Below are 26,322 nucleotides of genomic sequence, written 5' to 3'. Positions count from 1 at the left end.
GTGTTTCCTGTGGGCCTCAGAGCACAGTAGTACAGAGCAGAGTCTGTCACTGCAACAGAGGAGATCAGTAGCTCCACAAGTCTCTGATTCTTGATATGTGTGATGTTCATTCCTGGTATTGGATTAGTTATGTATCCAGAGTATTCCCTGATAAGGAACTGTGGTGGTGAGCCGGGGTACTGGCGGTACCATAAGAGACTACTGACTACAGAGCTGTTGTAGCTGCATGAGAGCACCACAGCAGCACCCTCAACAGCACGTTGGACATCCTTCTGTTGACTGATACTGTCTTCAACACTTGGACCTGAAATTAAAAAGGGGATTCAGTCACTGCAGCGAGAATCAAATCTACAATACATTCATGTTTCAGACAAAGATCACTTTATTGGACGAATTAGGAGTTGCACCGTGTTAACAGAATTTATTGTTTTGTCAAAAATCTTACCACATAAAATGCAACATATGAGTGCAAAGAGCATGATGTGGCGACGCAGTGGAGAGCAGAGCAAGGTCAAGCAGAACTGGAGTGTGAATCTTAATCACATTTACATTTTACTCAACTGAGACCGGCTCCTCCCATCTCATCTCATCTCCGAGTTTTTCCAATACACAGAAGGCCTCTTTCTATTCACAACCAGTGGAAGGCGCCACATCAAAGGTTGAGTTCACTAGATAGATAGGTGAACAAATTTAGATTTTCCTTCACTTTCTTAGCTGATATGGTGCCACAATCAAAGGATATCAGCTCACTGGATGGGTGTCTTGCTATGTTGATGGTTGGGTTTTATCTATTGAAAGGAAATCCAAACCCCATCAAAACTTCTAGATTGTTTTCCATTGTAGTTGACTCCGTCTGTTGGTGAACACATGCTGTTACATTGTAACTTGGTTTCCCGGTCCCCTTTAGATTAATTACGTTGTGACACAGCTGTTGAGGAAATAGTTAAACCATTTGGAAATATTGATGTCTAGTAAATTATACCAGTTACTAAAATCCCAGTAAAGAATAACATATTCATCACTTGTAGCAGCATCTGAGTGTTACACTTCCTCCCATTTTTCCACTGACTTCCTGTTTATCAGGAGAGATGGAGTCCCCAGCTATCGGCCCTGGAAAGATTCCACCTAATGGACGTGATAGATAAAATGTAATATGTGTGTAACATGAGCTTTTCCCAACAGCAGGCTTAAAGCAACAGGAGAAACTGCATGGTGTTCAGCTCAAGTAAGGACTTATTCTCTTCATGGTAACAGCTGTTTAAGACACAATCACCAAACATTGATGAAATAGTTAAACACCTACTTAATATTACTGACCTGCAGAACAATTTTAAGATGTTCAGAGTATGGGCAAGTAATCTAGAGAGGTTCTGATGAGTTAGGGTTAGTGAGTAATGTCTGTGTACTGAATTTAGGGAAAGAGGGAAGTGTGTTTTGTGCTCAGCAGGTGTTTGTACAGGGAGTCTGTGTTTCCTGTCACTGTGGCCCTCAGAGCACAGTAGTACAGTGCAGAGTCAGACAGCTGCAAACAAGTAGAAAGAGGACTGCCATCATGTCAAACAACATGGGAGCCCTGATACTCAACTAACTACCTCTGTATCTCTGTTGTAACATACTGTTTCTTCACTAGACTCCTGGTGAATTCACCTCTTCAGACGTCCCTCCCCTAAACAACAGTTGAAGACATTGACAAACCACTCATGAACCATTAAAGGTCCCATGACATGCTATTTTATGTATTCTTTAATATAGGTATTAGTGGGCAACTAACACAGTATTCAAAGACGTTCCTGAAATTCAGCCGTGGTGCAGAGTTACAGCCACTCCGAGCCAGTCGCACATTGAGCTTCCCCCAAATGCGCTGTTTCGGTGGGCGTGTCAAGGAGGAGGGTGGGGGTGTGGCCCTGAGCAGCTTGCAGCCAGGGACGGTACCATGCGCTCTGTTTACAGTGGATGTATCGCAATGGCGAGGCGCACACAGCCTTTAGCCGTGTTCTGTAAATATTCTAGAACACACGGGAGTCCTGGAGCTCTATATCTAAATATTATCATATAGCCTACACAGATATCTATATCATATAATACATATTATCACGGCCAAAAGCTGTGTGAGCCGATATTCCGACGTTCCTGGTTCTTCAACGTCCACATCAACGTGAATACACACACTGTAACGCAAGTGTTTCTTGTCGGTTCTTTGACGTGTCTTGTATTTCCACAACGAGACTGTCGTGGGGGTTATCTGAGCCATGGTTGAGAAGGAATTGGGGGAAAGGAACTTTGGTTTGACTCGCTGAAGTAGGCTACATGAACTGCGACATGCCGCGAGGCACCATCGCCCGGCAGCGGGCAGCCGGCAGCAGGCAGCGCGCAGTTCAGTCGACTTCAGGTTGATGTGAAAGTGGAAGAACCAGAGACGTCGCAGAACCCGTCAAAGTCGTTTGTGATACATAATATCGTCTGGAGGCGCACACAATGTTATATGATATAGATATCTATGTATTATATGATATTATTTAGATATAGAGCTCCAGGACTGTAACGCAAGTGTTGTACACTTCCTTGTTATTTGGATAACCGTTCTGCTGTTGGTGTGATGGCGCATAACGCGTCGGACTCTCGTCTCTGGTATTTCTACAACGAGACTCGTATTGGGGGTTATCTCAGCCAAAGTTGAGAATGAATTGGGGGGAAGGAACGTTGGCTTTGACTCCCTCAAGAACATGAACCACGACATGGAGGAGAAAGGGATTGTTGGCGGCGAATGTCTCCCGCTTGAGCCCCGCTGAGGGACCACCGCCGGAGGCGGAGGTGCCCGGCAAAGATCCCTTTCTCCTCCTTGTCGTGGTTCATGTTCTTGACTTGAGGGAGTCGAAGCCAAAGTTCTTTCCCCCCCAATTCCTTCTCAACCTTGGCTGAGATAACCCCCAATACGAGTCTCGTTGTAGAAATACCAGAGACGAGAGTCCGACGCGTTATGCGCCAAATAACAAGGAAGTGTACAACACTTGCGTTACAGTCCTGGAGCTCTATATCTAAATAATATCATATAATACATAGATATCTATATCATATAATATATTGTGTGCGCCTCCAGACGATATTATGAATCACAAACGACTTTGTCGGGTTCTGCGACGTCTCTGGTTCTTCCACTTTCACATCAACCTGAAGTCGACTGAACCGCGCGCTGCCTGCTGCCAGCTGCCCGCTGCCGGGCGATGGTGCCTCGCGGCAACCGGCGGCATGTCGCAGTTCATGTACTTCAGCGAGTCAAACCAAAGTTCCTTTCCCCCAATTCCTTCTCAAACATGGCTCAGATAACCCCCACGACAGTCTCGTTGTGGAAATACAAGACACGTCAAAGAACCGACAAGAAACACTTGCGTTACAGTGTGTATTCACACACACACATGTGGCGCTCGCACGGTCGAGTCTCATTGGCGGGCCAACGTCTCTGGGCGGGCCAGGCAGAGTAAGGGGAGGAGCCGAGATTCCTCATGACGTCATGAGCACAGACATTCCAAATCAGCGCGCTTGAGCCTCCGTTTTTTCAAAGGCGAGCAGAACAGCTAGTGCTCGTTTTACACCAAACGCAAGTTTTAGCCACTGGGGGACCATAGGCAGGCTAGGGGAACTCATATTTATGTTAGAAAACCTCACAAAGTGAGATTTTCATGTCATGGGACCTTTAAGAACCACAAGCCATCTGATAGAAAGGTGTGGTGGGATTACCACTTCCCTCCTCTTTGAAGAATAGAGAGATCATTGCCTTCAGGTTTATGTAAAGGCTCCTCCACACTTTATATCACTGTGTCTCCAGAGCACAGTAGTAGAGAGCTGTGTCTGCCAGGGTTAGCTGGGTTATGGTGAGTTCAGTTGATGTTGTGGATGTCGTGGACGTATAACGACGGTCAGGAATATTCTGTTCGCTGCTATATGTTCCTCTCCCTATATAGAGTATATAAGTATGAGACTTATCTCTTTGATTCCAGCTGTTAAAGACACAATGACCAAACATGTTGATGAAATAGTTAAACACCTATTTGATTATACTGACCTCTAGTGGTGGATAGTGGCTCCCTCAGAATCAATTTAGGAAGAGTAAAAGCTGAAGAAACTGATGTTTTTTAATTTAATGAGCCAAGCTGATAAAAGCTAGAAACATACCACACAATTTAAAATTATTTAAAATAATATGACAAGAGAACTTACTGCTAAAATATTTTCATATTTTTAAATAAAAAATAGTAAACATGTATAATTAAAGGAAATAAATATTGTGATGAGTTCATGTGTTTAGTTAGAAATATATGTGTTCTGGTCTAAGGGAGATGGACGCGTGTTCTGTTCTCAGCAGGTTTTTGTACAGCGGTTCAGTGTTTCCTGTCACTGTGGGCTGCAGAGCACAGTAGTACAGAGCAGAGTCTGTCACCGCAGCAGAGGAGATCAGTAGCTCCACAAGTCTCTGTTGTTTGATATGTGTTATGTTCATTCCTGGTATTGGATTAGTTATGTATCCAGAGTATTCCATGATAAGGAACCGTGGTGGTGAGCCGGGGTACTGGCGGTACCATAAGAGACTACTGACTACAGAGCTGTTGTAGCTGCATGAGAGCACCACAGCAGCACCCTCAACAGCACGTTGGACATCCTTCTGTGGACTGATACTGTCTTCAACACTTGGACCTGAAATTAAAAATGGGATTCAGTCACTGCAACGAGAATCAAATATAAAATACATTCATGTTTCAGACAAAGATGATTTAATTGCACTAATTAGGAGTCATTTGTTGTTTTAACAAAAATCTTACCACATAAAATGCAACATATCACGAGTGCAAAGAGCATGATGTGGCGAGGCAGTAGAGAGCAGAGCGAGTTCCACTAGAACGGGAGAGAGAAACATAAACACATTTTACTCAACAGTCCTTTTGTGGCTGGCTCCTCCCATCATCTCATCTCTCCAAGGCTCTCCAATACCCAGCAGACCTGTTACCATTCATGACCAATAGGGGGCATCACAGCAAAAGCTGGGTTTCGCTATAGGTAAACTCATTTAGATTTTCCTTTACTTTGCTAGCGTATATGGAGCCATCACCAAAGGATATCAGCTCACTGGATAGGGGTCTTGCTATGTGCATTGTTGAGATTAAATGTATTTAAAGGAGAACCAAACCCCAGCACCACTTGTAGGGTGTTTTCCATTGTAGTGACTCCCTCTTTAGGTGAACACATGCTATTACATTTATAACTTGGTTTCCTGGTCCCCTTTGGATTCATAACTTTGTGACACACCTGTTGAGGAAATAGTTAAACCATTGCTTGATAATACTGACCTCTAGTAAATTATACCAGTTACTATAATCCCAGTAAAGAATAACATATTCATCACTTGAATCATAGCAGCATCTGAGTGTTACAGTTCCTCCCATTTTTCCACTGACTTCCTGTTTATCAGGAGAGATGGAGTCCCAAGCTATCAGCCCTGGAAAGATTCCACATAATGGATGTGTTAGATTAACATGGACCATAAAAAACACAACAGAATAATATGTTAAAAACATTGAATAATTAATTTTTATGATAAAATGTCTGATAATGCAGTCATATATACAGTTTGTAACATGTGCTTTTCCTCTTACCAGATTGAAGTGCAGCCATAATAATCCACAGCCAGGTTTTCCATCTCAAAAGCAGGTCTACAGCAACAGGAGAAACTATCTGTTGTTCAGCTCAAGTATGAGACTAATTCTCTTCATGGTACCATCTCTTAAAGATACAATGACTCAACATGTTGAGGAAATAGTGACACACCTACTTGATAATACTGACATACAGTGGTGGACATGTGACCTCACCTTCACCTTCAATGAGAAATACATTCAACGCAAATAAAATGAACACATTAAAAAAAAAGATAATGTGAAGACAAAACCTGCAGACAATTGTTTACATATATGGAATATGGTGAAAATTGATCATTAATTAAGAGATCACTGTTGTGATGAGTTGATGTGTTTTATGCATAATGTTTGTGTACTGTTCTCAGGGAGGGAGGGAAGTGTGTTTTGTGCTCAGCAGGTTTTTGTACAGGGAGTCCGTTTCCGGTCACTGTGGGCTTCAGAGCACAGTAGTACAGAGCAGAGTCAGACAGCTGCAGGTTGTGGATGCTCAGAGGAACTGATGTGTTTTGGATTTGGGCATCAAATCGGTCTTTGTGGAACTCTGCAGTATTAATTCCACTTCCATGCGTAGAGCTTTGTAGCATGAACCTGGGGAGGTCATTGAGTTGTTGTTTGTACCAGAAAATAGAGGGACTTTTTCCAATGGTCTCAAATGTACATCCAAGACTATCTCTGAGTCCTTGGGTGGCAATGACAACTTCTCCGGTCAAAATCACTCTTTCTTCTCCTTCATACTCTGGGGATGAACAGAAGATGTAGATTAATTAATAAATTAATTTAGATCAATGATGAGAGAAGGGGTCAACAGAAGTCTTAAAAGAGTTACCCAGCCAGAGAGTGAAAACCAGGATATTACTCAGCCAGTGCTCCATGTTTACAGTGGGAGGGGAAGAGAGAGAGGAAAATCATCTCTGATGCAGTAGGAAAGTGATCCTCCCCTTCATATTTTATGTTAGGGCATCTCCACCTTAATGTTTATCACAAAATGACAGAAGACCACGACTTCCTTCTTCTGTACCCAAAATTGAATCAATATGAGAAATCAACAGTTTTCTTTATCATGAAATACATGACTAACCTTTCTGTTTCAAATAAGATGGGGAGATTCCACGGCACCACTCTTTAATCTTGTGATTGAATAGCTGTGAGGTTTTTGTACAGCGAGTCTATGTTTCCTGTCACTGTGGGCCTCAGAGCACAGTAGTACAGAGCAGAGTCTGTCACTGCAGCAGAAGAGATCGTCAGATCCACTCCAGTCTTCTCAATCAGTTCAATAGAAAACCTTTTGTCTGAACCAAGAGACTCAGCTGTCTTGTTGAAACCAAGCCCTGAGATGGACAGCAGGAACTGTGGAGGTTCTCCAGGATACTGACGGTACCAGAAGAAATCATCGCCCCCTGCAATTTCTTTATGGAGCCTGTGGGACAGAGTAACAGTTGTACTGCCTAAACTGTTCTCTTTCTGCTTGACAAGAGTGAGGTCCACACTATAAACACCTGTAAAGATAAGGTTAATATGTAAACATGTTGCCATGGAGATACATGTTTCATTAACTCTTTACTCAACGGAATTTCTGGTGGACTTACCTGCTATCATGCAAACTACAAGTAGAAAGAGGACTGACATCATTTCAAACACCATGGGAACCCTGGAGCTCAACATGCTACCTCTGTATCCTTGTTGTAACATACTGTTTCTTCACTAGACTCCTGGTGTGAATTTACCTCTCTAGATGCCCCTCCCCTTAACCACAGTTGAAAGCAATGACAAATGCTGTTCGAGTTCCTTGTCAGGTTTTTGTACATGGAGTCTGTGTTCGCTGTCACTTTGGGCTCCACAGCACAGTAGTACAGAGCAGAGTCTGTCACTGCAGCAGCGGAGATCTCCAGCTGGAACATGTGTCTTCACTCTCGTTCTTCAAAGTAATTCCAGATAGCTCCATGTGTTCTTTGATAAGGAACTGGGGAGGTGAGCTGGGGTACTGCCGATACCATAAGAGGTATGTTGCTGACGAGTAGCTGCAGGAGAGAGTCACGTTGTTTCCCTGTAGAGCCTGGACTCTGTCCTGGATTGAGATTGTTTGCTGATAAAGGTCCCCTGCATACGTTAAGAATGAAAGGTCAGTGACTACTACAGTGTCAAAGATCCTGGAAAGAGCAATGTGAATTAATTCATATGAAGTGCTAAACAAATATTGAGGTCCATATCTGAATTTGGGCATTGCTCCTAAAGCAGAACTCCCCAGTAAACCCAGTGAGCAAAACCACTAACATGAAGAGCTGCATTGCTAATACTGGAACAAGCAGATGTTGTAAAGCAGCAACAATCAAGAGTCTAAAAGCTGTTGTGTTGACAGATTGTTGCTGATGTGCTGCCTGTCAAGTTAGCTGGGTTATGGTGAGTTCAGTTGATGTTCTGGATGTCGTGGACTCATAACGAGTGTCAGGAATATGCTGACTGTCGCTCTCTGATCTTGCTCCTTTATATAGAGTATAAACTGAGGAGCCTGGTTAGAACGATGTCTGTACCAGTAAAGGTCCACATTCTTAAAGCTTGTTTCATAGGAGCATCTGAGTGTTACAGATGCTCCCTCTTTCCCACTGATTTCCTGTTTATCAGGAGAGGGGGAGTCCCCAGCTATCAGCCCTTGAACAAGTCCACAACAATAATGTGTTAGATAAACATTCAAAATGCATTTTATGCAAATGAAGTTAATTCAAATAAAAATTAACATACACAAATACTTCAGAATAAAATATAAAAAACATCCAATCATCATGATTCGGTCATACAGGTAGTGTGCGGCATGAGTCCTTCATCTCACCAGATAGAAGCAGCAATAATAATCTACAGCCAGGTTTCCATCTCAACAGCAGGTCTACAGCAACAGGAGAAACCACCTGGTGTTCAGCTTAAGTGTGAGACTTATTCTCATCATGGTACAAGCTGTTAAAGAAACAATGACCAAACATGTTGACTAAATAGTTCAACACCTACTTGATAGTACTGACATCTAGTGTTGGATATGAAACTCCCCTTCACACTTAATGAGACATGCATATATATGACACAAATAAAATATACAAATTTAACGTGAATATTCCAAATAAGATAACGTAAAGCCAAAAACGGCAGACAAATGTGAATTTATCTGGATTAAGGTGAAAATGTATCATTAATTAGGAGTTCATTGTTGTGATGAGTGGATGTGTTATGCATGTAATGTTAGTGTATTGATCTCATTCATATGAACTGCTAAACATGTTTTGAGGTACTTGATCAGGATAGGATAGTGCTTCTAAAGTAGAACTCGCAAGTAAACCGAGTGAATAAAACCACTAACATGACGAGCTGCATAGTTGATAGTGGATATGCCAATCATATAGAGTAGCATCAATCAAGAGTCTAAAAGTTTGTGTTGACAGATTTTTTCTGATGTGCTGTCTTTCCAGCTCCACCTCCTGCTAGAGTGGCACCAAGGACTGAATGAGACAGGAGAAGACCTTCTACTATAGATATATCTACTATAGGTCTGTGTATCTATACCAATGACTCGTGGTGTACCAATGTCACAGTTGTTAGCAAACATTGTTGCCCTGACGTGGAATTTTTGTTGCTCCAATGCAGACTGTTTTTACCAAGAGAAATCTCTTCTGTTTTCATCTGTGCTGTTTACATTCCACCCGACGCCAATGCTAAGCTGGCACTAGCTAGGCTACAGGACATCGTAAACAAAAGCCTGGTGGCACATCCCGACAGTGTCTTTATTGTGGCGGGGGATTTTAATCACGCCGACTTAAAGTCTGTACTTCATTCTTTCCACAGTAATGTAAAATGCGCTACCAGAGGGAGCAACGCACCTGATCAGGTTTATACCAACATAGCCCATGCATACAGAACCCAGGCGTACCCCCACCTAGGTCTCTCTGATCATGTTTCGCTCCTCCTGCACCCCTGGCACACACCCAAAATCAGAGCCAGTAGGCCCGAAGTCAGGTCTGTCAGGATTTGGCCTGAGGACGCCACCCCTAGGCTCCAGGACTGCTTCAGCTCCACAGACTGGGACATTTTCAGTGGACTGGGTGTGTTGACACGTAGGTCTCTGAATAATTATCTTGTCTCAGTCCTTGACTACATCATTTTTTGTGTGGATATTGTTACATCCTGGAAACAATTCTGTGTCTTCCCAAACGTTAAACCCTGGATGACACCTAAAGTAAAATCCTTACTACGAGCCAGGAATGCAGCGTACAGAACCGGCGACACCAATGCATACAGCGCGGCGAGATCCGACCTGAAGAAAGGCATCAGTTCTGCCAAGCAAGCATACATGACCCACATTGAAGCTCAGTTCAACAGCGCCTCATGCCCCCGGCAGGTGTGGGAGGGCGTCAGGGCAATAACGGACTACAAGGGAAGAACATCCCGCCCTGTCAACAGCAGCGCCCCCCTAGCGGGGGAGTTAAACATCTTTTACGCACGTTTTGACAGGAACAACAAGGACCCGGTGTCGCCCCCTCTCCCCTCTGACGGCTCCACCCTAGTCCTGAGCACTCATGAGGTCAGACTCATCCTACGCAACATCAACATCAGGAAGGCAGCAGGCCCAGATGGAGTCCAGGGACGGGTGCTCAAGGACTGTGCGGCTGAACTAGCACCAGTTCTCACTACCATCTTTAACCTGTCTCTGGCCTTATCCTGGGTCCCACGATGTCTCAAGGCAGCAACAATAGTCCTGGTTCCCAAGAAACCGAATGTTGCAGGTCTGAACAACTACAGGCCTGTGGCACTCACCCCTATCGTCGCAAAATGCTTTGAGAAACTAGTCATGAAACACATTAAAGCCGCCATCATTAGATCAGAATCAGTTTGCGTACCGAAGAACAGGTCAACAGAGGATGCCATTGCCATTGTGTTACACACTCTACTAGAACATCTTGAGCACAGGAACACATATGGGAGACTCCTTTTTGTTGACTTTAGTTCAGCCTTCAACACTATCCTGCCTAACAAGCTACACAGCAAACTACACAAACTTGGCCTGAACACCACTTTATGCAATTGGATTTTGGACTTTCTAACACACCGCACACAACATGTCAGCATTGGCAAGCACGTCTCCCCCACCCTGCCCATGAACACCGGGCCCCCCAGGGTTGCGTGCTCAGCCCACTTCTCTACACACTTTACACTCACGACTGCTGCTCCTCTTCTCCATCTAACCTCATAGTGAAATTTGCTGACGACACAACAGTACTTGGCCTCATCACAGGAAATGATGAGACCTCATACAGGAGGGAGGCCGAGAGACTGGTAGAGTGGTGCGGTGATCACAACCTGGTTCTCAACACCACTAAGACCAAGGAAGTGATCATCGATTACCGCAGGGCCAGACACCTCAGCCAGTCTCCACTCCTAATCGGAGGGGAGGAGGTAGAGAGGGTGTCCAACTTCAAGTTTCTGGGCGTGACTGTGGCCGACGATCTGTCCAGGAGGACCAACATCACCTCTTTTGTTGGTAAGGCACAACAACGCCTCTTCTACCTTCGGTAACTAAAAAGGGCAAAACTTCCACAGGGACTGATGGTCAACTTCTATCACTGCGCAGTAGAGAGCATGCTCACCTACGAACTACTGGTGTGGTTCTCCAGCTGCACCAGGGCCGAAAAGGAGGCCCTCCACAGAGTGGTCAAGGCTGCGGGGAGGATCATTGGGAAGAGCCTCCCCGAGATCTCCACAGTCTTCACCTCCCGCTGCCTACGCCGGGTGAACAACATCCTAAAGGACCAGGTCCACCCAGCGCACCATCTCTTCCAGCGACTGCCCTCTGGACGGAGATACCGTTCCATCCGCTCCAGGTCCAGCAGACTGACCAAAAGCTTCTATCCACAGGCTGTCAGACTGCTGAACGAACAACCTGGCCCCCGCAAAACAACACCCCAAATCCAAGTAAAAGTGTTGTTTTCATAATATGTCCCCTTTAAGGAAGAAGAAAATAAACTCTACAAATGAACCACCACACTATTAAAACCACAATATTCCAAATAACATGGCTATATAATGAACTGCAGAATGTGTAAATATTTTGTAAATGGGAAACAGGGAACTTGGATAATTAATTAGGAAATAAATCTTGTGATGAGTTGATGTATTTTGTCATTAATGTCTGTGTACTGTTCTCAGGGGGAGATGGAAGAGAGTTTTGTGCTCAGCAGGTTTTTGTACAGGGAGTGTGTGTTTCCTGTCACTGTGTGCTGCAGAGCACAGTAGTACAGAGCAGAGTCTGTCAACACAGCAGAGGAGATCTCCAGATGGAACATGTTTCGTTCTTCTTCCTTTTTAAAAGTAAATCGAAAGGCCTTCTGGTATTCCTTAATAAGGAACTGTGGAGGTGAGCTGGGGAACTGGCGATACCAGAATAAATTGTTTGATGAGGTATAGTTGCAGGAGAGAGTCACGTTGTCTCCTTGTAGAGCCTGGACTCTGTTCTGCATTGAGTGGATGGTTTGCTGATGACTTTTACCTGCAGATTTTAAGAAACAAAAAGTCAGTTACTTCCACAGTGTTAAAAATCCTGTAAATAAGAGTTAATCCATATTAATTACCAAACCTTTATTGAGGTCAAAGTCCTAAACAGGACTGTGGTTTTAATGCAGAACTCACCAGCAAACCCAGTGAATAAAACCAATGACATAAAGAGCTGCATCGCTGGTACTGGAGCCCAATCAGATGTTTTAGAGCAGCTACAACCAGAGTCTAAATTATGTTGTGTTGATTGTTTCTGATGTGCTGCCTTTCAAGCTCCACCTCCTGCTAGAGTGGCACTGTAACGGTGCGGCTGCCCGTTACCACAGGCAATGGACAAAAACAGGACTGACACCGGGATTTACAAGTACCCTTTTATTTAAACACACACAGATCATTCCAACACGTTCATGACGCCACCTGCAACACAAAAAAAACATGCGTTATGAGGAAGCCGGTCAGGGGACACGGTACAAACACGGACAACGTAAAAACACTCACGTTACGGTTGCGCTGGCTTCCGGGTGCCGGGGGCTGCGGGAGGACCCGACGTGAAGTCCGGAAGAACATTTGTGCGGTGTGGGGGTGACGTCAGACGGGCGAGACCAAGTGTGTGCGAGGAGAGGGGTGGGTTGGGGTACTTGGGGAATATTTAAGGTGTCAGGGAAGTAGAGGGTAAGGATAGGTTTTTGACGAATAGGTCTGGGGTAAGGTGGGTAACAATTGGTGTCAGAAGAAACCGGAGCGCCTCAACAGGGGGCAGTGTGGAAGATGGGACCAAGAGCCAAGCCGGCCAAAGAGGGCGATGCACGTCACCAGCAGGAAGAGGAACTGGCTGGAAGAGCACTACCTGCGCAAACAGACATGGCTGACCAACTAACAGAAGAGCAGAAGGTTCTGAGGTGAGCTGGTGACAACACCTGGCCCTTAGGCCAGCCAAGGGCTTCATTAGTGCCGAGGGGAAGACGGTTTTTTGGATTATTGAATGTTTAGATGTTGAGTTATTTTGAATTATTGATTTCGGTTTTTGTTCATTCATTTTTGCCTCCATACGGACCATTTTTTTGTGCCTGAATAAATTCAGGCCAACGGCCTCGCCAATCCCACCACTGCCTCCAATCCTTCCACTGCCGCAAGGCTCATCCTGGTAACAGGCACCAAGGACTGAATGAGACAGGAGAAGACCTTCTACTTTACTGGCTCTGCGGAGCCCATGAGGACTCAGGAAGAGGAGCCGCAGGGGCTCTTCTTAGTTCATAGTGCGAAACCTTCACTGCCTGCAAACGTAGCAGGCGGAGCCCACTGCTGCAGATTCAGGTTTTTATTAACTGATCATAATCTAAAGTGGTTAAATTGGTTAAACAAATAGTTTGTAATCATAAGCAAAAGTAAAGAACCATGGACTAATTCTTTTGAGACAATATGATTATTGAGCGTCCACATTGCAGCGTGAGATGGACTCCGTCATTTTGGAAATCTATCTCACCTTTGCTTTTGCGGCCTTTGTATCTTTTCTGTGCTCAAGCGCTACATACTCTCCAGTCCTCAGAGAATCCCCAAAACTCCAGGTTATTGGATGAAAAAATCCCACACCTTCTTGCAAAAAAAATCATTAGAACCATGAAAAAATCGGGGCATTGCTTAACAGAGTCTGACGTGGAAAATATGGCACCAAATCAGGTTAAATGTCCTGTATTTTGAAGTCAGCATTAGCAGGTTAACAGAAACTGGAGATTTACTTGTTCAACTCAACCTTGACACTTCATGCTCTATTCGTGCTGTTAAAGACACAATGGCACAAATGTTGATGAAATAGTTCAGTACTTCCTTGATAATACTGAACCCTAGTGGTGGATAAGAAATCTCACCTTCTGAATCACCACAAGAAGAGTAACATTGAACATATTGGTTAGCAAATTAATGAGAAATGAAAAGTAACAAATGCACAAGAAGATTCGCATAAAGAAGAGTTTGAAGGAGCTTGATTATTGGGAACACATGGTTGTGAAGGTCAAATGGAGAAATTGCCTGCCAAACAAAATTATATATCACAGAGAGTGATATCTAAATATGAATACTTAAAATGTCAGGGGAAAAACCGACAGACTTTAAAGCATTGAATTGGAATAACAATCAAAATGTACCAATACAGAAATGAATTGTATTGAGATGTGTTTAGTATATGCTTCCATATTAGTCATGTCTGTGTACTGGTCTCAGGGAAGATAGGAGTGCGTTTGTGCTCAGCATGTTTTTGTACAGGGAGTCTGTGTTTCCTGTCACAGGTTAATCTGTAAACATGTTGCTATGGATATACAACACAGTAGTACAGAGCAGAGTCAGACAGCTGCAGGTTCTGGATCCTCAGAGGAACTGTTTTGGACTTTGGCATCAAATCTGTCTTTGTGGAACTCTGCATAATTAAGTCCACTTACATATGTAGAGCGTTGTAGCATGAACCTGGGGAAGTCATTGATTTATTGTTTGTACAAGAACAAACTGGGACTAGTGTCAGTCTCAAATCTACAGAAAAGACTAATGGTGAATCCTTCAGTGGAAAGGACATCTTCTCCTGCCTGGATCACTCTGTCTTCTCCTTTACACTCTGGGGGAGAACAGAAGATGTGGATTAATGAATGAATCAATGATATCGATAAAGGGAGGAGAGTCAACAAGATTATTTAAAGTGATACCCAGCCAGAGAGTGAGAACCAGGATGCTAGTCAGCCAGTGTTCCATGTTTACAGTGGGAGGGGAAGAGAGAGAGGAAGATTATTTATACTCTGATGCAGAAGGACATTGCATCACTGGCCCCTCCTCTTCATCATTTCTGCAACAGCATCTCAACCACAAGGTTCATTATCCATTTTTTTCCTATAAATCAGAAAGTTATAATTCAGTCAGATTCATGCATTTGAGTCCTGCTACTGTGGATCATTAGCAGGTGCAACCACAATGTCTCTGATAAACCATGAAGATCCACCACCCATCTGATAGAAAGGTGTTGTGGGATTATTGCCGTCAGGTTTATGTAAAGGCTCCTCCACAATTTATAACACTGTGATCTTAAGACAGTAGTAGAGAGCTGTGTCTGCTAGGGTTAGCTGGGTTATGGTGAGTTCAGTTGATGTTCTAAATGTTGTGGACTCATTACGTATGTCAGGAATATTCTGACTGTCCCTCCATGATCTTGCTCCTTTATAGAGCATAAACTGAGGAGCCTGGTTAGAACGTTGTCTGTACCATTAAAGGTCAACATAGTCAGAGCTTGTTTCATAAGTGCATCTGAGTGTTACAGATGCTCCCTCTTTCCCACTGACCTTCTGTTTATCAGGAGAGATGGAGTCCCCAGCTACCAGCCCTTGAACAAGTCCACAAAAATAATGCGTTAGATTAACCTTTAAAATACATTTTATGAAATGAAAGTTAATAAAAATAACATGAACATTAAAAAATACATGAAAAACACATCGGAATAAAATATCTAAAACATCCAATCCCGATGATTCAGTCATGCATGGAGTGTTAAGCATGAGGTTTTCATCTTAGCAGATAGAAGTGCGGCCATAATAATACACTGCCAGATTTCCATCTCAACAGCAGGCCTAGAGAAACAGGAGAAACAGGATCTGGCGTTCAGCTCAAGTATGAGACTTAATCTCTTCATGGTACCAGCTCTAAAAGACACAATGACCAAACATGTTGATGAAATAGTAAAACGCCTACTTGATAATACTGACCTCTAGGGGTGGATAAGAGAACTCACCTTCATGTTCACTTTAAGGAGTGTAACTGTTGAAACATAGATGGTTTTTAATTGAATGAGCCATGCGGATAAAAGCTACAAATATAACACACTATTCAAACCAAATCATTAAAAATAATAAAGCAAGTGAAGTTACTGAAAATGTTACAAATAATAATAAAATTGAAAAATGGTAAACATGTATAATTAATCAGGAAATAAATATGGCGATGAAGTCATGTGTTATGTCAGAAATGTCATTGATCGGGTCTCGGGGAGATGGTAGAGTGTTTTGTGCTCAGCAGGTTTTTGTACAAGGAGTGTGTGTTTCCTGTCACTGTGGGCCTCAGAGCACAGTAGTACAGAGCAGAGTCTGTCACTGCAACAGAGGAGATCTTCAGATCCACTCCAGTCTTCTCTTCAGTCAGTTCAGTGGAAAACCATTTGTCTGAACCAAGAGACTCAGCTGTCCTGTTGAAAGCCCTGAGATGTACAGCAGGAACTGTGGAGGTTCTACAGGATACTGACGGTACCAGAAGAAATAATCGCTCCCTGTAGCAATTTTAGAGAGCGTGTAGGACAGAGAAACACTTGTACCGACTGATCTGTTCTCTTTCTGCTTGACAGGAGTGAGGTCCACTGTAGACACCTGTAAAGATAAGGTTAATATGTAAACATGTTGCCATGGCTATACAAGTTCCCTTTAATCTTTAGAATTTCTGGTGGGCTGTGACTTGAAAAGAGGACTGACATAATTTCAAACACCATGGGAACCCTGGAGCTCAACATGATAGCTCTGTATCTCTGTTGTAAAATACTGTTTATTCACTAGGCTCCTGGTGAATTCACCTCTCCAGATGCGCCTCCCCTGAACCACAGTTTAAGGTAATGACAAATGCTCTTCAAGTTCCTTGTCAGGTTTTTGTACAGGGAGTCTGTGTTTCCTGTCACTGTGGGCTCCACAGCACAGTAGTACAGAGCAGAGTCTGTCACGGCAGCAGCGGAGATCTCCAGATGGAACATTTTTTTATCACTGTCCTTTCTCAAGGTAAATCGAGATAGCTCCATGTAATCTTTGATAAGGAACTGGGGATGTGAGCTAGGGTACTGCCGATCAGTGGAGGCTTCTCCATTGAGGAGAGGGAGGAAGATCCTCCCTAACATTGTTGAGAATAAAAAATGTAGATTGCCCAGACTATTGTAATGAATTAATGCCCTTAAATATGACTACTTTATTGCCTTTGAATATATAATGTTCGTTTCCCTGGGTAAAGGGACATTAGCACCCCCTATCGCCTATCGCCAATTACTTCAGGGAGGAACGGCCTCCGTTCGCCTCCGTTGACTCCCATTCATTTCCCCGAAAGTACTGGCGGCCGGTGGATAACATGGGTTTCAATGGGAGAGAGGAGGAAAATCCTCCTCTGAGTGGGTGGGACCTTAAGGGGTCTGATTCGCGCAAAAATCTATCCGTCTGCGCTATGAACCAATAAGCAGGATCCCTGGATGTTGAGCAGTGTTGCCAGATTGGTCAGATTTCCCACCCAATTGGGCTACTTTTAACCATGTTAGGCTGGAAAAATGATCATTGGGCGGGAAATCTGCCCAATCTGGCAACGCTGTCGATAACAAACCCGGTCTGCATTGCCGCGGTGCTCACTGCAGACGCAGAGCAAGTGAAATCTGCGATAGCGCGATCCGAAATGCACAATGGAAACATTGGAAACGGAGGACATTGTTAATGTCTTGTTACAAAAATCATTCCATTCATTCACGTACAGTGCTAAGTTAGCGACCAAAGAAAGGGGTAGACCACTTCCCAAAATCAAGGTCACAAGAAGTAATGGCAACGTCAGTGTTGTGAGTGCCACATGGTTTGCTAGGTACGCATGGCTTACTGGTAGCATTACAAGCAATCGACTTTTTTGCTGGCCTTGTTTGCTTATGAATAATAGCAAATCTCCAACGTGGGCTGTTCATGGTTTCACTGATGTGAAAAATCTTGATAGGGCAACCAAACGCCACGACAAGTGTCAAGATCACGTTGGTGCTGCTATCAGACTTTCCTTGCTAGGCACCATGCCTATAGATCAGGTTGTAGATGAGGGTGTGCGGCTGCAAATCCAACAGCACAATGCTAAAGTGCGTGGCAATAGGGAGGTGGTGAAACGTCTGTTAGATGCAACGGCTTACCTGGGCATGCAAGAGTTGTCATTTAGGGGGCATGACGAAGGGGAAAATTCTAACAACAAGGGAAATTACAGGGAGCTTGTGGAGGTGATAGCTCAGTATGACCGCGTTCTGGCAGAACATATGGAAAGCTCGACTGTCTTCACAGGCACGTCAAAAACAATCCAAAACGATTTAATCGCAGCCATTCACAGTTCGATTAAAACAGAGATTAAAAAGGAACTTAACAGGACACCATTCTTTTCTTGGCAAATCGACGAGACCACAGACATAAGTTGTCATTCACAGCTGTCTGTCATCTTGCGCTATGTTGATGACTATGGTACAATTCAGGAACGCTTCTTAGGCTTTTTTGATGTGTCCGATGGTCGAGATGCTAAGTCATTGTTCGAATTCGTGCAGGCTGAGTTGTCAGGTTTCAATTTCAAGGATAAACTTGTCGCCCAAACCTATGATGGTGCCGCGGTCATGGCCTCGCATTTGAATGGCCTGCAGGCTAAGGTGAGAGATGTGGCTCCCTGTGCAACATTTGTCCACTGCTATGCACATCGCTTAAACCTGGTTTTAAGTCAGGGTGTTAAGGCCATTCCCCAAGCAAAGTACTTCTTTGCTCACTTGGGTGGCTTCACTTCTTTTTTCTCAAAGTCAAGCAAGAGGGTAGCTTTACTCGAGGAATTCAGGTGCGCTCGGCTGCCCCGGAACGCTCCGACTCGCTGGAACTTCTCCTCCCGAGTAGTGAATACGGTTGCTTCTAATTATGACGAACTACACAACATCTTCGAGAATATTATTGTGCGTCCAACGATGGACGACGAGACTATTCGTTTGGCTGATGGTTTGAGGTGTAAGATGGAAGAGTTTGAATTTGTGTTTTTTCTCTTCACATTTGAGCAGTTGTTTGCACACACTGACGTGGTCTTTGACATCTTACAGCACAAGTCAATGGATATCGCTTTCTGCAAACGGCGCATTGAAAACCTCCTACAAATAATTGACGAACTGAAAGTAGAGAGTGTCTTCGACAAGATTTACACCAGGGCTGCCACTCAAACAGAAGACCCTGATGTATCTCACAGGTCAAAAAGAAGGCTGCTAAATCCCCGTCAGGCATACAGAGCGCTTTATGATGCCATCCACGACAGCATGCTCACCCAAATCACCCAGCGCTTCCAACACCTCGATCGTTTGGGCTTCTCTGAGCTTTTGGATGAGGCTAAATTTGAATCTTTCAAAGTCTCATTTCCCACGCAGGCACTGGCGAATTTGATGGAGACATATGGCCACTTCTTTGATGCAGACAAATTAAAAATTGAACTTCACCATTTCTTTAGAAACAAAGAGATAAATTCCACACGAAAACTTTGTGATGCGCTGGCCTTCATGAAATCCAGCGGCCTTGATGGAGCGATGCCACAGCTGTACAAACTTATGTCTCTGATTGCTACAATTGGTGCCACCTCTGCAGGAGCTGAGCGAAGTTTTTCCTGCCTGAAACGAATTAAAACGTACACACGGAATGCAATGGGGCAGGAGAGGTTAACAAATCTGGCCATTATTTCGATTGAAAAGAAAATGCTGAAATCACTTAAAAAAGATCCAGTTTGGTATGACCAGGTCACTGATGTCTTCGCAACTCAAACAGCAAGGAGGATTGACCTGATCTATAAATGAAGTCCCTCAATCTGAATAGTTAGGCTTACAGCCCATGTAAATAGTTTTGAAATAATGTTCTTGTTGTTCTTTTACTAGTTTGTTACTTTGTTACTCTATGTTCTTGTTGTTCTTTTACTAGTTTGTTACTCTGACCGCTCTGTTTGATATTGTGGAAAGGATGTTAGTGAATGATTCAGAGCATGATGTATTTTAAATGGCATCACTTTGGTTCTTGAGTCTTTTCTTAAAACAATTGTTACTGAAAATAAACATAGCTAAATAACTACAGTCAGTGAGGGCAAAAATAGGCCCAATGATAGGCCCAGATTTTTTTATTTACTTTTACAAATCAATAGTAGGCCTGATTTGACTAATATGCTTTGCAAATTACAGTGATGCCACTGGTGGCTTTGTATACATTTTGTTCACATAACTCCCTGCCTGCTATTTTGTAGTTCACCAAAACACCCTGAAACAACTTGAGTCTCACATTCTTATGCCACCATACACCAACAGTGCAAGCAGGCCAATGGCAACCAAGCGCGCAGTCCTTCCTCCCTCACTTTAAAAACCACCAGCCGCCACTGCTGCCGATACCAGAAGAAGTATGTTGCTGAAGAGTAGTTGCAGGAGAGAGTCACGCCGTCTCCTTGTAGAGCCTGGACTGGACTGTCCTGGATTGAGTTGATGGATTGCTGATAACTGTCACCTGCATATGTTAAGAATGAAAGGTCAGTGACTACGACAGTGTTAAAGATCCTGGAAAAAGCAATGTGAATTAATTCATATGAAGTGCTAAACAAATATTGAGGTCAATATCTGAATTAGGACGGTGCTTCTAAAGCAGAACTCACCAGTAAACCCAGTGAATAAAACCACTAACATGAAGATCTGCATAGCTAATACTGGAACAAGCAGATGTTGTCAAGCAGCAACAATCAAGAGTCTAGAAGCTGTTGTGTTGACAGATTGTTTCTGATGTGCTGCCTGTCAAGCTCCACCTCCTGCTAGAGTGGCACCAAGGACTGAATGAGACAGGAGAAGACCTTCTACTTTACTGGCTCTGTGGAGACCATGAGGACCCAGGAAGAGGAGCGGCAGGTGAATGTGAGTTCTAGTTTCAAAGGTCAAGTAGAACCACTGTGGTGACACCATCTCTACATGTATTCATGTCAAATAAAGATCGCTTTGTGTTAAAAATATGATTATATTATGGAAACTGATTGGATGAATGTTAGATTGCTGTTAGTTTTGACCAGAGTGCTTGGGACATTCTTCTAGATTGAAAAAGGTTTTAATTTAACGTTGTCTCCCTCAGTGACTGTCTTAGCAGAGTGTATTTTTGTTTAGTGGGATGGCTGATGGATATCTCACTGAGATGCCCTACTCATGGGAGTACTGCTACAGTGTATCATTCACACGTAAAACATGAAATCAAAAAACGTATGGTGAGTTCAGTTGATGTTCTGGATGTTGTGGACTGAAAACAACGGTCTCGACTATTCTGTTCAGTACTCATTGACCTTGCTCCTTTAACGAGTATAAAGTGAGGAGCTTAGCTAGGCTGAAGTCTGTACCAGCGAAGATGCACATTGTAGAGCCTGTATATGCATTTGAGTGTTACAGATGCTCCCTCTTTTCCTCTGACTTTCTGTTTATTAGGACAGGTGGAGTTCCCAGCATCAGACCTGGAAAAAGTCTAAATAAAAAATATGTTACATTGACATGGACCATGAAGAACACACAAGGATAAATGTCTGAAACAATAACCAATGATTGAAATGACCCACATATATTAACCAATTTCAACCCTAAAATTCCCAATATTATGGAAAGAGAATGAACTACAGAAAGAGAATGAACATCAGAAAGATTGTAAGATGTTTGGTGTGTGGGGAAAATGCCACAGAGGAGTACCGATGTGTTTAAACAGTAATGTCTGTGTGATGGTTTAAGGGGGAGAGGGAATTGAGTTTTGTGCATGGAGTCTGTGTTTCCTGTCACTGTGGGCTTCAGAGCACACTGCAGCTGTCTGACAGAGCAGAGTCAGACAGCTGCAGGTTCTGGATCCTCAGAGGAACTGATGTGTTTTGGATTTGGGCATCAAATCGGTCTTTGTGGAACTCTGCAGCATTATTTCCTTCTCCAATTGTAAAGCGTCGTAGCATGAACCTGGGGAGGTCATTGACTTGTTGTTTGTACCAGAACACATACGCATTAGTGCTCATTGTCTTAAATGTACAGCGGAGACTAACTGTGAGTCCTTCAGTAGAAATTACATCCTCTCTGGGCTGGGTCACACAGTCTTCTCCTTTACACTCTGGGGAAGAACAGAAGATGTAGATCAATGAATTAATCAATCAAGATCAATGATGAAAGGCATTGCACAGGCTTTAAGGACAAGAGTCTTTAAAGAGTTACCCAGCGAGAGAGTGAGAACTTGGATGAGTCCACAAAATTGACGTGATAGATTAACATGAACCGGAAAGAATACAAATTAATATAATGTCTATAACATCCATTGACCAATAATAATACAATAATTTATGATTCAGTCATATTTGTAGTGTGGAACATGAGGTTTTCATCTCACCAGATAGAAGTGCAGCCATAATAATCCACAGCCAGGTTTCCATCTCAACAGCAGGAGTACAGCAAAGGGAGAAACTATCTGGTGTTCAGCTCAAGGATGAGACTTATCTCTTAGTGATTCCAGCTGTTTACACAATGACCAAACATGTTGATGAAATAGTTAGACACCTACTTGATAATACTTACCTCTAGTGGTGGATAGTGGCTCCCTCAGAATCAATTTAGGGAGAATAAAAGCTGAATTTATTGAGCCATGCTGATAAAAGCTACAAATATACCCCACAATTTAAACCAAATTATTCAAAAATAATATGAACATAGTACTTACTGTAAAAATATTTTCATATTTTTAAATAAGAAATGGTAAACATGCATGATTAAAGGAAATAAATATTGTGATGAGTTCATGTGTTCTGTCAGAAATATCTGTGTTCTGGTCTAAGGGAGATGGACGCGTGTTTGTGTTCAGCAGGTTTTTGTACAGGGAGTCTGTGTTTCCTGTCACTGTGGGCTGCAGAGCACAGTAGTACAGAGCAGAGTCTGTCACTGCAACAGAGGAGATCTGTAGCTCCACAAGTCTCTGTTGTTTGATATGTGTGATGTTCATTCCTGGTATTGGATTAGTTATGATTCCAGAGTATTCCATGATAAGGTACTGTGGTGGTGAGCCGGGGTACTGGCGGTACCATAAGAGACTACTGACTACAGAGCTGTTGTAGCTGCATGAGAGCACCACAGCAGCACCCTCAACAGCACATTGGACATCCTTCTGCTGACTGATACTGTCTTCAACACTTGGACCTGAAATTAAAAATGGGATTCCGTCACTGCAACGAAAATCAAACCTACAATACATTCATGTTTCAGACAAAGATGATTTAATTGCACTAATTAGGAGTAATTTGTTGTTTTGACCAAAATCTTACCACATAAAATGAAACATATCACGAGTGCAAAGAGCATGATGGAGTGAGGCAGTGGAGAGCAGAGCGAGTTCCAGTAAAGCAGGAGAGAGAAACATAAACACATTTTACTCAAAAGTCCTTTTGTGGCTGGCTCCTCCCATCATCTCATCTCTCCAAGGCTCTCCAATACCCAGCAGACCTGTTACCATTCATGACCAATAGGGGGCATCACAGCAAAAGCTGAGTTTCGCTATGGGTAAACACATTTTGATTTTCCTTTACTTTGCTAGCGTTTATGAAGCCACCACCAAAGGATGTCAGCTCACTGGATGGGGGTCTTGCTATGTGCATTGTTGAGATTTAATTTATTTAAAGGAGAACCAAACCCCAGCACCACTTGTAGGTTGTTTTCCATTGTAGTGACTCCCTCTTTAGGTGAACACATGCTATTACATTTGTAACTTGGTTACCTGGTCCCCTTTGGATTAATAACGTTGTGACACGGCTGTTGAGGAAATAGTTAAACCATTAGTTGATAATACTGACCTCTAGTAAATTATACCAGTTACAATAATCCCAGTAAAGAATAACATATTCATCACCTGTATCATAGCAGCATCGGAGTGTTACACTTCCTCCCATTTTTCCACTGACTTCCTGTTTATCAGGAGAGATGGAGTCCCAAGCTATCAGCCCTGGAAAGATTCCACATAATGGACGTGATAGATAAAATGTCATATGTGTGTAACATGAGCTTTTCTCCCAACAGCAAGTTTAAAGCAACAGGAGAAACTGAATGGTGTTCAGCTCAAGTAAGGACTTATTCTCTAGATGGTACCAGCTGTTGAAGACACCAACATCAAACATATTGATGAAATACTTCGACACCTACTTGATATTACTGACCTGCAGAACAATTTTAAGATGTTCAGAGTATGGGCAAATTATGAGGTTCTGATGGGTTAGGGTTAGTTAGTAATGTCTGTGCACTGGATTCAGGGGGAGAGGGAAGTGTGTTTTACGCTCGGCAGGTGTTTGTACAGGGTGTCTGTGTTTCCTGTCACTGTGGGCCACAGAGCACAATAGTACAGAGCAGAGTCTGTCACTGCAGCAGAGGAGATCTTCAGATCCACTCCAGTCTTTCTTCAGTCAGTTTAGTCGAAAACCTTTTGTCTGAACCACGAGACTCAGCTGTCCTGATGATACCAAGCCCTGAGATGTACAGCAGGAACTCTGGAGGTTCTCTGATTGCTGATGGTACCAGAATAAATCATCGCCAGGAGTAGCATCTCTAGAGAGCCTGTAAGACAGAGTAACGGTCGTACCTTCTAAACCGTTCTCTTCCTTTTTGACAGGAGTGAGAACCTCACTATAAACACCTGTAAAACAGAAGGTTCATCCGTAAACATGTTGCCATGGAGATACAAATCTCTTTTTAATCTTCGCATTACAGAAATTCAGGTGGCCACAACTTACCTGTGAATGTATACAGCACAGTAGTACAGAGCAGAGTCTGTCACTTCAGCAGCGGAGATCTCGAGATGGAACATCATTTTTTTATCACTGTCCTTTTTCAAGGTAAATCCAGATAGCTCCATGTATTCTTTGATAAGGAACTTGGGAGGTGAGCTGGGGTACTGCCGATACCAGAAGAAGTATGTTGCTGAAGAGTAGTTGCAGGAGAGAGTCACGCCGTCTCCTTGTAGAGCCTGGACTGGACTGTCCTGGATTGAGTGGATGGATTGCTGATAACCTGCATATGTTAAGAATGAAAGGTCAGTGACTAAAGTGTTACAGATCCTGGAAAAAGCTATATGAATTAATTCATATGAAGTGCTACACATATATTGAGGTCCATATCTGAATTAGGACGGTGCTTCTAAAGCAGTACTCACCAATAAACCCGGTGAATAAAACCACTAACATGAAGATCTGCATAGCTAATACTGAAACAAGCAGATGTTGTAATGCAGCAACAATCAAGAGTTTAAAAGCTGTTGTTGACAGATTGTTTCTGATGTGCTGCCTGTCAAGCTCCACCTCCAGCTAGAGTGGCACCAAGGACTGAATGAGACAGGAGAAGACCTTCTACTTCACTGTCTCTGTGGAGACTACGAGGACTCAGGAAGAGGAGCGACAGAAGCTCTGGCTTTCAAAAGTCAAGGAGAATCACTGTGGCGTCACCATCTCTACATGTACATGTATACAATGTTTAGATAAAAAAATAATTGTGTACTCAAAATATGAATGTTATATGTTTAATGAGTTAGACATTTTCTATTGTTGTAATTCCTTACCCGAAGGGTTGGGTAAATTCTCGTTCTCATGGAACTCAAAAAATATTAATAATATAATTTTACAATTTAACGTTTACTCCCTCATTGACTGTCTTAAAATAGTGTGTTTGTGTTCAGTCATACAGCTGATGGTTATTTAATTGTATCCCTCCTCATGGGAGTCATGCTACAGTGGATCATTAGCAGGTGCAACCACAGTGTCTCTGATCAACCATGAAGATCCACCATCCATCTGATAGAAAGGTGTGGTGGTATTACCACTTCCCTCCTCTTTGAAGAATAGGGAGATCATTGCCTTCAGGTTTATGTAAAGGCTCCTCCACACTTTATATCACTGTGTCTCCAAAGAGCACAGTAGTAGAGAGCTGTGTCGGCAAGGGTTAGCTGTGTTATGGTGAGTTCAGTTGATGTTCTGGATGTTGTGGACTCATAACGAGTGTCAGGAATATGCTGACGGTCGCTCCATGATCTTGCTCCTTTATAGAGTATAAACTGAGGAGCCTGGTTAGAACGATGTCTATACCAGTAAAGGAGAACACTCTCAGAACTTGTTTCATAGGAGCATCTGAGTGTTACAGATGCTTCCTCTTTCCCACCGACTTCCGGATTAGCTGGAGCGATGGAGTCCCCAGCTATCAGCCCTGGAAAAAGTCAACATAAGCGATTTGTTAGATTAACATGGACCCTTAAAAACATAACAGAATAAGATCTTAACAACATTGAATAAT

At 43.2% G+C, this 26,322-nt stretch overlaps 2 long non-coding RNA genes, 1 pseudogene and 1 gene segment (V, D, J or C); 1 reads left to right on the top strand and 3 right to left on the bottom strand.

Moving 5' to 3' along the window:
* Window positions 1–6,173: 6,173 nt before the first annotated feature.
* LOC115548664 (uncharacterized) lies at window positions 6,174–17,066 on the bottom strand (annotated as a pseudogene).
* A 6,034-nt stretch (window positions 17,067–23,100) lies between these two features.
* Window positions 23,101–24,266, bottom strand: LOC115549358 (uncharacterized). Its single transcript, XR_003977749.1, has 3 exons — window positions 23,900–24,266; window positions 23,319–23,802; window positions 23,101–23,193 (listed from the first exon to the last, which is right to left on the bottom strand). It is a non-coding gene; the product is annotated as an uncharacterized LOC115549358 (long non-coding RNA).
* A 240-nt stretch (window positions 24,267–24,506) lies between these two features.
* On the top strand, window positions 24,507–25,435 carry LOC115549360 (uncharacterized). The gene is made up of 3 exons (XR_003977751.1): window positions 24,507–24,599; window positions 24,911–25,072; window positions 25,332–25,435. It is a non-coding gene; the product is annotated as an uncharacterized LOC115549360 (long non-coding RNA).
* LOC115549352 (T cell receptor alpha variable 3-like) lies at window positions 24,544–25,335 on the bottom strand. The segment is given in 3 exon segments: window positions 24,544–24,676; window positions 24,774–25,050; window positions 25,193–25,335. Coding segments are annotated over 3 exon segments (330 nt in total).
* Window positions 25,436–26,322: the final 887 nt, after the last annotated feature.

Source organism: Gadus morhua, chromosome 8 (assembly GCF_902167405.1).
Source record: "Gadus morhua chromosome 8, gadMor3.0, whole genome shotgun sequence".
In the NCBI taxonomy this organism is placed as follows: Eukaryota; Metazoa; Chordata; class Actinopteri; order Gadiformes; family Gadidae; genus Gadus; species Gadus morhua.
Note: the sequence above shows the minus strand (reverse complement) of the source record. Positions and strands in the feature narration are given on the sequence as shown.